The sequence below is a fragment of the Pseudophryne corroboree genome, chromosome 1, assembly GCF_028390025.1.
Source record: "Pseudophryne corroboree isolate aPseCor3 chromosome 1, aPseCor3.hap2, whole genome shotgun sequence".
In the NCBI taxonomy this organism is placed as follows: Eukaryota; Metazoa; Chordata; class Amphibia; order Anura; family Myobatrachidae; genus Pseudophryne; species Pseudophryne corroboree.
In genome coordinates this window covers 623,833,461-623,846,955 of record NC_086444.1, presented here as the reverse complement: position 1 = coordinate 623,846,955, position 13,495 = coordinate 623,833,461, and the positions used below count along the sequence as shown (strand labels likewise).

The 13,495-nt window shown below is 47.4% G+C and overlaps 1 protein-coding gene across 1 annotated transcript in view; it reads right to left on the bottom strand.

The window, feature by feature from the left end:
- The window catches only part of HCN2 (hyperpolarization activated cyclic nucleotide gated potassium and sodium channel 2), a 102,831-nt gene that overhangs the window by 3,506 nt on the left and 85,830 nt on the right, over positions 1–13,495 (bottom strand). Inside the window, exon 7 of the mRNA XM_063914482.1 lies at positions 2,909–3,073. Coding sequence (XP_063770552.1) covers positions 2,909–3,073 — 165 coding nt within the window. The remainder of the gene's footprint in view (positions 1–2,908; positions 3,074–13,495) is intronic.

Here is a 13,495-nt window from a genome sequence, read left to right as displayed (position 1 = left end):
ATAAGTAAGAGCTCTTCATAAGTAGAACATATTAAAGTGGAGATTAATTTGTAACAAATACCATAACCTAGCAAACACATTGCAAGTCCATTTTATTTATGTTAGGTACCATACTTACAGAAGAACTCTACATCAAACATTAATCTAGTATTAGGTGGTGTTAACAATATAAATATTAAAGGATCTGCCATCTTATTTATTTATTTTACTCCCAAAACCCCCACTGCCTTAATTAGCTAAGTGTAGAGGCCCATGCCAGGGAAACTGGAAATCTGGTGTACAGACCCTCTCCAGCTCTTCTATGCCACAGTGGCTCCTTTCCACAAACAGCTGTCAATACATACCATAGACACTGACTACACAGAGCCCCAGATCTGTCCAGCCAGCATCTGTATTGGAAACACGCAGGCTGGGTGCTCCTCCTGAGACTGCTGGTGACTTTTGGAAAGCCGGCAATATAGCGCACCATTGATGAATCAGTACTCAGAGTACTCCCTGGCATAGGATGCCTACAGCTCAGCTAGGTTTGTATGGATGGAGTTACCCTTCACATGCTTTATTTTATTTAACTCCGATTCCCCAATGGTCCCCATGCCTATTTCTCTATACTTGTCCCAATCACCTCATTGAAACAAGCAGTTAGGGGGGTATACACAGAGCAATGTTCAGCTAATTTCTAAACAATCTGACTAGATTGCTTAGAAATTAGCTGCACATCGCTCCGTGTGTAGGGGTGCCGGCGACAGGACCGCGCATCGCTATCGCCGATGCTAGATTTGCCTGCATGGCACAATCTAGCAGGGCGTTCATTTCACCACTGGGTGAAATGAGCGGACCCCGTGTGTCTCTCCCCCTCCCCCCCCCCCCCCTCTCTCTCAGCATATCACTCTGTGCTGAGCGGGGGAAGAGGTGTGTGAACTGAGCGGTCTAGCACAGACCGCTCAGCACACATCTCTGGGGAAATCTCCCTGTCAGTACGGCCCTGTAGTATTTGACTTTGTTTACTTTACGGCACAAGGGAATGATGCCCGATTGAATCCGACAGGCAGGGGACCAAGAGAATAAGCAGAACAGAGTAAGTATGAGACAGGCTTTAATGTTTGGTGATTTGGATGGAGTTCTTTATACAGGTTTGCCTCAATTCACTATCAGTTGTAAAGAAAAATGTTTTTATACGTTAATGTAACACTGAATTCAAATACTCTGCATATGCTATTGCAAACATTTTATTTATGCTATTATTGAAAAGCTGTGACAATCGGCCAGCGCTACTTACTGTAGGTTTAATGATCTATCCCTGACAGCTTCTCATACAAAAATAGAAGTGTCCTGATATCATAGATGCAAATCTATAGGTAAGTAGGGAACACTCTAGGATACTATGGTTTGGATGCCTATACTGTGCATGAAGTATTACCCTTAAGTGAGCCGGTAGTGTGGTCTGTCTATATATTACATAAAGTCTCATCCGATAACCCAATGTTGTCCCAAACTAGTAATCATAGTTCCCTGAACCCTGTGAGTGTGGAGGTACAGGGGTGCTAGGTTAGAGTCACTTATTGCTTCTTAAAACTGTCACTAGGGGGTTCTCACTGATGGTTAGTTGGGGTTCTGTAGGCTGGTTGTTCATACGTATGATAAACTGTCCCAAAGAGGGTGGGAGGACCCACACGTGATGATCAATAGAAATTCCTCTGCTACGTGAAAACCCCAATCCATATGTACTTGCTTAGGTAGGTGTATGCGCCATCTTTCCACCTAAAGGGGGGTACTCATGGAGCGATCGCTGCTCAAAATCTAAGCAATCTGACTAGATTGCTTAGATTTTAAGCATGATCTCTCCGTGTGTACGCCTCACAGCGATAGCGATGCGCGGCCCCGTGCATCGCTATCACTGGTGCTAGATTGTCCTGCATGCAGGCCAATCTAGCGGGTCGCTCACTTCACCCGCTGGGTGAAATGAGCGGCCCACCCGTCTCCCCCCGCACACTCAGAACACATCGCGCTGTGCTGTGCGGGGGGAGAGATGTGTGCTGAGCGGTTCGCTCAGCACACATCTCCCCAAATCGGGCCGTGAATACGGCCCTTAAGAGTTACAAAATGGGCAGTATCAGGGACAGTCAGACACTACAATGTAACCAGTGTAGTTATCTCCATTTACCATTTCGCAAAGATTTTTATATGTGCTGTTTACTAATTTTATGTAATTAACCTTTTAAATGTTTATATTAAACAAATGTTTTTAGATGTACTATTCAATCTTAAGGTGGCCATACAGGCTGCATGTGATACCTCAGCAACTCCCCGTCGGCAGCTATATCGCATACGATACATTGTACGTGGTCATTATGCATACGATGTTTCGCATGCGACTCTATTCACTCCTCCAGGATACGATGTATCCTTGGTGCAGCAGTGACAATCTCCCGATCCGATCCGCACGGGACCGCACTTTTCACACGATTTATCGACACAACGGGTCGAAATCATGTAGGAAAGGGACAAATCTTACTAGTGTATGAGGCCTTCAGTTATCCGTTTATGTCACATGCTTATCATTTGCTGTAGTGTACATTTGTGGAGATTGACTCTCTTCTATATTACAGTTACCTTGGTAGAAACATATAGAGTAACATCTGATTATTATATATTTACTAGTTACCAGCCTGTCAAAATAACGGAACAGTAATGTTAGCGCCGGCGTTTGTGCGCACCTGAACAAAGCAACACTTGAATTGCTCTGTAAGCCGCTGAAACGCAAAACACTTGAATTGCCCCCACAGAGGTGAGGAGCAGCGTTAGCCTTTTATTATATATGATTAAATTACCTTGCGCGTTCCAAGTAATAAGCACAAAATGAGGCACGGAAAGAGTGTTTGGGATTACACAGATGTTACATGGCTCTTACCTATTCTATCAAGTCTGTCTATGGCAACGGTCTCAAATGCACGCCTCATCATGGGATACTCCTCCAACACCTCATTGAAGTGGTCCACAGAGAGGGAGTACAGACGGCAGTATGTATCCGCACGGACACTGGCAGTGCGACGTCCCCGTGTCAGCAGGCAGATCTCTGGCCAAAATAAAACATATAGTTAGGCAAGTCTGGCTCATTTGGATTCCGTTGCTCCACTTGTATTTCAGCTTCATTTCTACACACCAATTCATGGAGTATCTGCTATCCCTCATCAGGAGAGAAAGTCATTGTTTAACTTCAGACCCAACTTGGAGATAAAATACATATTTCCCTCCTGTGCTCTGTGCCAGCATTAAGCTGCTGCATTCACCAGAAACATACAATTGGTCTCTATGGGAAACGCGGCCTGTACACCATGAGATTTAGGTCGGCTCTGGGATGACGTCAATGCTGTGTGTAGTAGTTCTGGTGCAGACAGCACTGGCCAGTGTTTCTAATACAGAGAAGTGATCTTTATGATTAGTTGAACACTGATGCATGCTAGTAGAGAAGACTCACATTCATATTGGGCCTAATTCAGGGTTGATCGCAGCAGCAAAATTGTTAGCAGTTGGGCAAAACCATGGGGGTCATTCTGACCCACTCGCTGCTTTTTATCGCAGCCGAGCGAACGAGTCTCTACTGCGCATACGCCGGCGCATACGCCGGCGCATGCCAGACGGCCGAAGGCCGTAGCAGGCCTGCGATCAGCGCGGTCCGACCAATGTAGGCGTGGCCGGACCGAATGGGGGGCGGGCCCCAGCGGCTGCGTGTAATGTCAAAGCTGTGCTGGTCGGGAGCTACTCTTGAAGTAGAAAGGCATTGCCGCTGTGCGATGCCTTTGCACTTCTGCGGGAAAGGGGGCGGCACGGACATGCGGGGCGGACTAGCCCTGTGCTGGGCGTCCCCCCGCATGTCAGGGACGATGATCGTAGCTGTGCTAAATTTAGCACAGCTACGATCAACTCGGAATGACCCCCCCCCCCCCCCATGTGCACTGCAGGGTAGGGGGGTGCAGATATAACAGGTGCAGAGAGAGTTAGATTTGGGTGGGGTGTGTTCAAACTGAAATCTAAATTGCAGTGTAAAAATAATGCAGCCCGTATTTACCCTGCACAGAAACAAAATAACCAACCCAAATCTAACTCTCTGGTTTGATAACAAATTTGCTGCTGCAATCAACTCTCAATTACCCCCATTGTGTACTGTACATACCACAAGACTACAAATTGTATTTATGGATATTGCTATGTCTTGAAGCCTGTTCTCAGGCCTCCCCACCAGTGTAATTTATCACAGGAGCAGAAGTAGGGCAATTAGTGTTCCAAAACATTGGATATATCAACCTGTTATACACTATATAATTGTAATCTCTGAGCTTTATAGCAGGCCTAGCAGAACAGAGCGTAAGGTTAACTCTTTGACTGTCTGTTATTCCTGAGTCTTGTTTTATTACTGCTTTGTATCCAATTGTAATGTGCAATGGATTATGCTGGCGCTATATACAGTAGATCAGGGGTTCTCAAACTCGGTCCTCAGGACCCCACACAGTGCATGTTTTGCAGGTAACCCAGCAAGTGCACAGGTGTATTAATTACTCACTGACCCATTTTAAAAGGTCCACAGATGGAGCTAATTATTTCACTTGAGATTCTGTGAGGAGACCTGCAAAACATGCACTGTGTGGGGTCCTGAGGACCGAGTTTGAGAACCTGTGTAGTAGATAAATGTTCATAATATTTTGTGCAGAACGGAGAGCCCACATAGGCCAGGGAGGTACAAGGGCAACACACTGCCTACTTTCTATACCAATTTAATTTTGTATTGATCATTAATATTGTATTGGGCCATTTATTTATTTTATACATATATGGTGCATTGTTCCTTGGAACACTGAGCTATGGCAGTATTTTAGGTTTTATGGTGGTGGTATGGAAGATGCCCTTGAGAGACAATGTGAAAAAATAGGATTTTAATTACCTACCACCGGTAAATCCTTTTCTCCTAGTCCGTAGAGGATGCTGGGGTCCACATTAGTACCATGGGGTATAGACTGGTCCACTAGAAGCCACTGGCACTTTAAGAGTTTGAGAGTGTGGACTGGCTCCTCCCTCTATGTCCATCCTACCAGACTCAGTATAGAAACTGTGCCGAGGAGATGGACAACTTCGAGAGAAGGATTATACACAGATAGTGGCGAGATTCACATCAGATCACACATACAAGGCAAACCAAGCTAACCAGCTTGAAAACTCAGCAACGGCTGAACAAGATTACTTAACCAGGTAACAAAACAGTACTTAACCAAGAACTAAGCAGTACTGAACTAAGTAACCACTGCAGGATCACGAAGCGCTGGGCGAGCGCCCAGCATCTTCTCCGGACTACGAGAAAAGGATTTACCGGTAGGTACTTAAAAATCCTATTTTCTCTTACGTCCTAGAGGATGCTGGGGTCCACATTAGTACCATGGGGATGTACCAAAGCTCCCAGAACGGGAGGGAGAGTGCAGAGGCTCCTGCAGAACTGATTGAGCAAACTTCAGGTCCTCAGAGGCCAAAGTATCGAACTTGTAAAACTTAGCAAACGTGTAAAACTTAGCAGACCAAGCAGCCGCTCGGCAAAGCTGTAAAGCCGAGACAACCCGGGCAGCCGTCCAGGAAGAACCCACCTTATGAGTAGAGTGGGCCTTAACAGATGTAGGACACGGCAATCCTGCCGTAGAATGCGCATGATCGATAGTGAACCTGATCCAGCGAGATGTAGTCTGCTTAGAAGCAGGACACCCAATTTTCTTGGGATCGTACAGGACAAACAGAGTTCGAGTGTCTGTGACGAGCAGCCCTCTTCACATAGATTTTTAGAGCCCTTACAACATCCAACGACTTTGATGAAATTGAGGAGTCAGTAGCAACTGGCACCACAATAGGGTGGTTGATATGAAATGCTGACACAACCTTCGGAAGGAACTGCTGACGTGTCCGGAGCTCAGCTCTATCTTCATGAAACATTAAGTATGGGCTCTTACAAGACAAAGCCCCCAACTCTGACACACATCTAGCAGAAGCTAAGGCCAACAGAGTGACAGCCTTCCACGTAAGAAACTTGACCTCAACCTCCGGTAGAGGTTCGAACCAATCCGATTGGAGGAACTGTAACACCACATTAAGATCCCAGGGCGCCGTAGGTGGCACAAAGGGAGGCTGGATGTGCAGAACCCCTTTCAAAAAAGTCTGAACCTCAGGGAGGTGTCACACGCCAGGGGCAGCGGCCGCCGCGCTTACCCCTGCGTGTCCGCTGGTCCTCCTGGCGGTCCCCGCCTCCGGTGGTCGCTGGGTCCCGGCGTCTGGCGGCGGTTCCCCGGAGCGTGGGCACCGCCATTGCGCCCGGCTGTCACGTGGGTGGTGGGCGGGTGACGTCGCTGGCACCCCTCCACCAATCGGAGGAAGGCGGGGAATTCAAAGGTGGACGCCGGACAGAGCCCGGCGCCTGAGTATCGTCTCTCCTTAGTGATAGACTCCAGTGCTCCCTTAGTGCAAGCGTGTTCCCTGTTTCACAGTCTCCAGTGTTCCCAGCATTCAGCGTGTCCTCCATCTCACAGTCTCCAGTGTTCTCAGCATTCAGCGTGTCCTCCGTCTCACAGTCTCCAGTGTTCTCAGCATTCAGCGTGTTCCTCTGTCACACAGTCGCCAGTGCTTTCAGCATCACTCACAAGCTTCTCACCACTCAGTGTGCTTCAGCATCGCTCATACGTTTCTCACCACTCAGTGTGCTTCAGCATCGTTCACAAGTTTCTCACCACTCAGTGTGCTTCAGCATCGCTCACAAGTTTCTCACCACTCAGTGTGCTTCAGCATCGCTCACAAGTTTCTCACCACTCAGTGTGCTTCAGCATCGCTCACAAATTTCTCATCACTCAGTGTGCTTCAGCATCGCTACAGGGATTCTTTAGCATATCTCACAGTAATCACCAGCACCTTTCTCAAGTCCTGTCTTTCAGGAGGATTCCAGTATCAGTCACGAGCTCTGCCTACCGCTAAAGTCCTGCATGAAGAAAACCTATATTCGGCCATCTCTACTTCGGCCCAGCTGTGGTTCCCCTTCCCGGTCACCGGAAGAACCCCCGAGTTCACAACACACTCAACCCAGGTCAGTGATAGGAGGGAAGCCAACTGTTTCTGGAAGAAAATGGATAGGGCAGAAATCTGGACCTTTACGGATTCAAACCGCAGGCCCATATCTACATCTGCTTGCAGGAAGAGGAGAAAACGTCCCAGTTGAAACTCCACCGTCGGAAACTTCTTGGACTCACACCACGACACATACTTTTTCCAAATGCGATGGTAATGTTTAGATGTTACTCCTTTGCTAGCCTGTATCAGGGTAGGAATAACCTTGTTCGGTATGCCCTTCCGAGCTAAGAGCTGGCGTTCAACCTCTATGCCGTCAAACGTAGCCGCAGTAAGTCTTGAAAATCAAACGGCCCCTGCTGCAGCAGGTCCTCCCGAAGAGGAAAAGGCCTCAGCTCTTCCAGCAGTAGATCCAGAAGATCCGCGTACTAAGCCCTTCTTGGCCAGTCCGGACCAATGAGGATTGCCTGAACACCTGTTCTCCTTATGAGCTTTAGAATTCTTGGAATTAGTGGAAGTGGAGGAAACACGTACACAGACCGACTGGAACACCCACCCTCTCTTGACCAGGAGCAATACCTCCAAAGTTTTTTGTTGAGGCAGGAGGCCATCATGTCTATTTGAGGAACCCCCTAAAAATTGGTCACCTCCGGATGGAGGCCCCACTCTCCTGGAGGGAGATCGTGTCTGCTGAGGAAGTCCGCTTCCCAGTTGTCCTCTCCCGGAATGAAAATTGCTGACAGAACCACCACGTGCTTTTCCGCCCAGAGGATGATTCTTGATACTTCTGACATTGCCGCTCTGCTCTTTGTTCCGCCTTGTCAGTTTATGTAGTCCACCGTCGTTACATTGTCCGACTGCACTTGAATGGGTCGATCTCGCAGAAGATGAGACGCATGTAGAGGACCACTGTATACGGCTTAGATCCAGAATGTTTATGGGAAGACTGGATTCCATGCTTGACCACCTTCCTTGGAAGGTTTCCCCTAGAGTGACTGCGCCCCAGCCCTGGAGACTTGCATCCGTGGTTAGAAGGATCCAGTCCTGAATCCCGAACCTGCGGCCCTCCAGAAGGTGAGGTATTTGTAGCCACCAGAGGAGTGAAATCCTTGCTTTCGGCGCAGACGTATCCTCAGGTGCATATGTAGATGAGAACCCGACCAATTGTCTAGGAGATCCAATTGGAAGGATCGAGCATGAAACCTTTCGAACTGCAGAGCCAACGTAAGAAGAAACCATCTTCCCCAGAAGACGAATGCACTGATGAATCGATACCCAGGCTGACTTCAGGACATCCCAGACCATTGATTGCATTACCAGCGCTTTCTCCACCGGCAGAAACCCCCTCTGCACTTCCGTATCGAGGATCATCCCCAGGAAAGTTAATCTCCTTGTCGGCTCTAAATGTGACTTTGGAAGATTCAGGATCCAACCATGGATGAGTCGTAAGAGCAATGGACTGCAACGCCTTTATCAGCAGATCGTCCAGGTATGGAATAATGTTCACTCCCTGTCTGCGGAGAACCATCATCTCTACCATCACCTTGGTAAACACCCTCGGTGCCGTAGAGAGACCAAATTGCAATGCCTGAAACTGATAGTGACTGTCTAACAGTGCAAATCTGAGATAAGCCTGGTGTGGAGGCCAAATCGGAATGTGGAGATACGCATCCTTGATATCCAGGGATACCAGAAACTCCCCCTCCTCCAGACCTGAGATCCCCGCTCTCAGATACTCCATTTTGAATTTGAACTCCCTTAGATAAGGGTTTAACGATTTAAAGTTCAAAATTGGTCTGACCGAACCATCCGGTTTCAGTACCACAAAAAGGTTTGAATAGTAACCCACGTTGTGCATAAGTGGTGGAACTGGGACAATGACCTCTGACCTTTCCAATTTCCGGATAGCTCCCAGTAGGACAGTTCTGTCTGTCAGTAAAATTGGCAAGCCTGATTTGAAGAATCGGTGAGGTTTCCTGTAACTCCAGTCTGTACCCCTGGGACAAAATATATGTACCCAGGGATCCAGGCCGGATGACACCCAGACGTGTCTGAAACATCTGAGTCTCGCACCCACCAGACCGTCCTCCAGGCTGCGTGGTCCACCATCATGCTGAGGAATTTGAGGTACCAGAAGCAGGCTTCTTGTCCTGGGAGCCTGCGGGTGGAAGCTTTTTGGATTTTGCCCGCCCACCTCTAAAGAAGGTGGTAGGAGGCTTGGACTTTGTCTTAGCGGTCCGAAAGGACTGCGATGCCGATGAAGAAAAAGATTTCTTCGTAGAAGGCGCAGCTGAGGGAAGAAAAGATGACTTACCTGCGGCTGACGTGGAAATCCACGCATCCAGTGCTTCCCCAAATAGAGCCCGACCTGTGTAGGGTAGGTTCTCCACATTTCTCCTGGATTCCGCGTCTGCAGACCATTGGCATAGCCAGAGTCCCCTGCGAGCTGAAACAGACATGGAAGATATCCTTGCAGTCAGCGTACCCAGGTCCTTCATGGATTCCACCATGAATCCCGCAGAATCCTGTATGTTACGTAAAAATAATTCAAGGTCACTTCTATCTAGTGAATCCAAATCCTCTAGTAATGTGCCTGACCACTTTACTATAGCTTTAGAGATCCATGCGCAGGCAATAGTAGGCCTCAACGCCATACCTGAAGCAGTGTATATGGATTTCAGCGTAGTGTCAATCTACCGGTTCTTTTAACGCGGTAGATCCAGCGACAGGTAAAACCACCTTTTTCGACAGTCTGGAAACAGATGCGTCAACTATGGGTGGGTTTTCCCATTATTTTTTTTATCTTCCTTAGAGAAGGGAAAAGCAACCAGAACCCTTTTGCGGATCTGGAATTTTTTCTCCGGGTTTTCCCAGGATTTTTCTAATAAAGCGTTTCATTCTTTAGACGCAGGGAAGGTTTGCGAGGCTTTTATGGTCTGTGAAGTAAGCCTCCTCAACCTACTCAGGTGTTTTGTCAGCAATATTTAACACATCTCTAATGGCCTCAATCATTAGCTGCACCCCTTTTGCAAGGGATGCCGTCCCCCTCAGCACATCCCCGTCACCGTCTGCCGTGTCAGAGTCGGTATCCGTGTCATCTTGCATAATCTGGGCAAGTGCACGTTTCTGTGGGTATATTCTAGTCGATTTTGAAGGAATAGGGACAGAACCTGACCAAGCTGCTATAGATTTCTTTAAAACCTGAGTTTCAGTCTCAGTATGAGCTACCCTAGTAGAGATCTGAGAGATCATACCTTTAATAGAGGTTAACCACTCAGGCTCATTAATAGGGATCTGAGATAAGACATTACATTCCTCTGCACATGGAATGGATTCCCCCTGAGAGGAAATGTCCTCTGCAGCATAAGACACAGAGTCCCTAGACATGGCTATGCGAGACAACACACACACGTAAATGTCAGACACACGTGAATACAAGAAGTTAGACCAGATGAAGTGCGTTAATCTAATAGCAATAGGCAATTAGTACTTTCCTCACAATTCTTCTATCGTGGGACTTTATATGTACTTCAGACAGTTGAAATCTATATGTGAGGAAAAATAAATATTTCCAAAGATGGTGTAATACGTTCCAAATAAAATGTTTTTTTTAATACAATCAAACAATAAAAGTAACCAATGCAACCATAAACAGGCAATCAAGGGTATAGATGGAGGTTTACCAGATATTGGTAGAATAAAAAGCCTTGTATAATGCCTTTAAGATGTATAACGCTGATATAGACTTTGCAGAATTCACATCTCAATAAGGAATAATTAAGGTGGGGGTTTACCAGATTTCCATGAGGTATGGACCTTTAGGTGCAATAGTGAGGAGAAACCGGCTCCGGAACCTGTCTCCACGGTCCAAAAACTCCGTCCGTCTGGTAAGCCTTCCACCGACAATAACACTCCTGTCATACAATGCCGACGCATTTGGTACCTCTCCCTTCCTCAAGGCAGTATATCTGCCGGAGCTAGTTTCTCCTCACTATTACACCTAAAGGCCCATACCTCATGGAAATCTGGTAAACCCCCACCTTAATTATTCCTTATTGAGATGTGAATTATGCAAAGTCTATATCAGCGTTATACATCTTAAAGGCATTATACAAGGCTTTTTATTCTACCAATATCTGGTAAACCGCCATCTATACCCTTGATTGTATAAATGCCTGTTTATGGTTTTATTGGTTACTTTTATTGTTTGTTTGTTTGTATTAAAACAATTTTTTTATTTGGAACGTATTACACCATCTTTGGAAATAATTATTTTTCCTCACATATAGATTCCAACTGTCTGAAGTACATATAAAGTCCCACGATAGAAGAATTGTGAGGGAAGTACTAATTGCTTATTGCTATTAGATTAGCACACTTCATCTGGTCTAACTTCTTGTATTCACGTGATTCATTGTGGTATTGAGGATACCTTCTGACCAGTGTGTTTGCTGCTTATCTGTTTTGGCACCCAGGCACTTTTCTGTCACTATTATTATTGTCAAATGTCAGACAGTTTCCCCCCAAGTATGCTACAGAGAAGCACAGAGATTGGAGCCAACCCACACACAGCGCTTTCCTAGGTAGATATAAGACCACTACCTGGCGCTTACTGTGTACCTTAATAGACTACACAGTATTTACACAGCCCCCCCTTCTACAACCCCCTGGTACCGCACAGGATAGCTGGAGTTGCTGGGAGGGACAGCTCTCCCTGTCAGCGTCTCTGTACAGGATCTGCAGGCAGGAAAATGGCGCTGAACGCTGCTGGGTCCGCTCTGAGAAGCTCCGCCTCCTTAACATGGCGCAGCTTCCCGCTCTTCAGTTTTTTATACTGGCCTGAGGATTGTTGCTGGCAGTGTAACAGAGGTCCCTGACAGGCTTGCGACCAGTGTAGGGTATAGGTGCTGGCTCAGGGCGCCCCTCACAGCGCAGCACTATGTACCACTGAGCCTCCGGAACGCAGTTAATACTGCGCTCCTACCCTGTTGCTGCCATCTTCACACCGGCTCCCTGCTTGCCAGGGGGGCCGGTGACTCACTCGCCACCGGAATCTTCTGGCTCTGTTAGGGGGTTGCGGCATGCTGCGGGAGTGAGCGGTCGCCTGGGGCGGCTAACAATCATCACCCTCAGGAGCTCCGTGTCCTGTCAGCGGAGATAGTGGCTCAGACCCCTCAAGGCGGATACTACTTCCCCCCCTTAGTCCCACGAAGCAGGGAGGCTGTTGCAGGCTGTTGCCAGCAGCCTCCCTGTGCCTAAACTAACTCATAGAAAATAATAAAACTAAAGAAGCTCTGTAGAGCTCCCCTAGCTGTGTCTAGACCCCATGGTACTAATGTGGACACCAGCATCCTCTAGGACGTAAGAGAAACACGGAACGAATAGTGTAGGTGTGCTGTCCAGTTCTATTCCCCCAGCTAGGAGAATGCTGAATGTGAGTGAGTGTGGCGATCTCAGCTGATTGTCTGGCTTTCACTATTGGGAGAAGACGGGTGTGGCTAAACCTTTTCTGGTTCAACAAAAACGTGTGTTTGCCCATGGCTTTCTTATGTACCTTCATTCCCAGAGCAGAGTTAAGGGGGGTACACACGGAGCGATAATCTAAGCAATCTGACTAGATTGCTTAGATTTTCAGCAAGATCGCTCCGTGTGTAGCCCTAACAGCGATAGCGATGCGCAGCCCCGCGCATCGCTATCGCTGCTGCTAGATTGGCCTGCATGCAGGCCAATCTAGCGGGTCGCTCACTTCACCCGCTGGGTGAAGTGAGCGGCCCCCCCGTCTCCCCCCGCACGCTCAGCACAGATCGTGCTGTGCTGAGTGCCGGGAGAGATGTGTGCTGAGCGGTTCGCTCAGCACACATCTCTCCAGCATCGGCCCGTGAGTACTGGCCTTCAGCCATGGATACTTAAGACTGCCCTATTCTTTACACAGTGTAAATGAGTTTTGAGATAAAAAAAAAAATATATATATATATATATATACCAGGTGTGTTGGAAAATCCAACAGAGGGCACTCACCAGTCCATAAGAGTATAAAGGTTTATTGATACATCATAATCACCAATAGTGTGTCGACGTTTCGGCCCCTAGGGCCTTTCTCAAGACAGTCAATGAAGACATCCAGACAGCATGCCAGTTACACACATACTGACACTGCCTACCGGGTCCCCTTATATAGCACATCAATATCAATCAACAATACAATCAGCCCAAATAGAATGCATGCAGTGTAATTCAAGAACCCCTATTATGCATATAGTATAACATCATGAACTCACAAAGCAAACAGGGGTCATAATACATGTCGCTGGAATAGGCATCATTATTCAGACATCAGAGACAGCTGTGGACGCTGCGCCGCGCGTCCGGAGTTACCGGAAATACGTCAACCATAGCTAAACCCAAATTA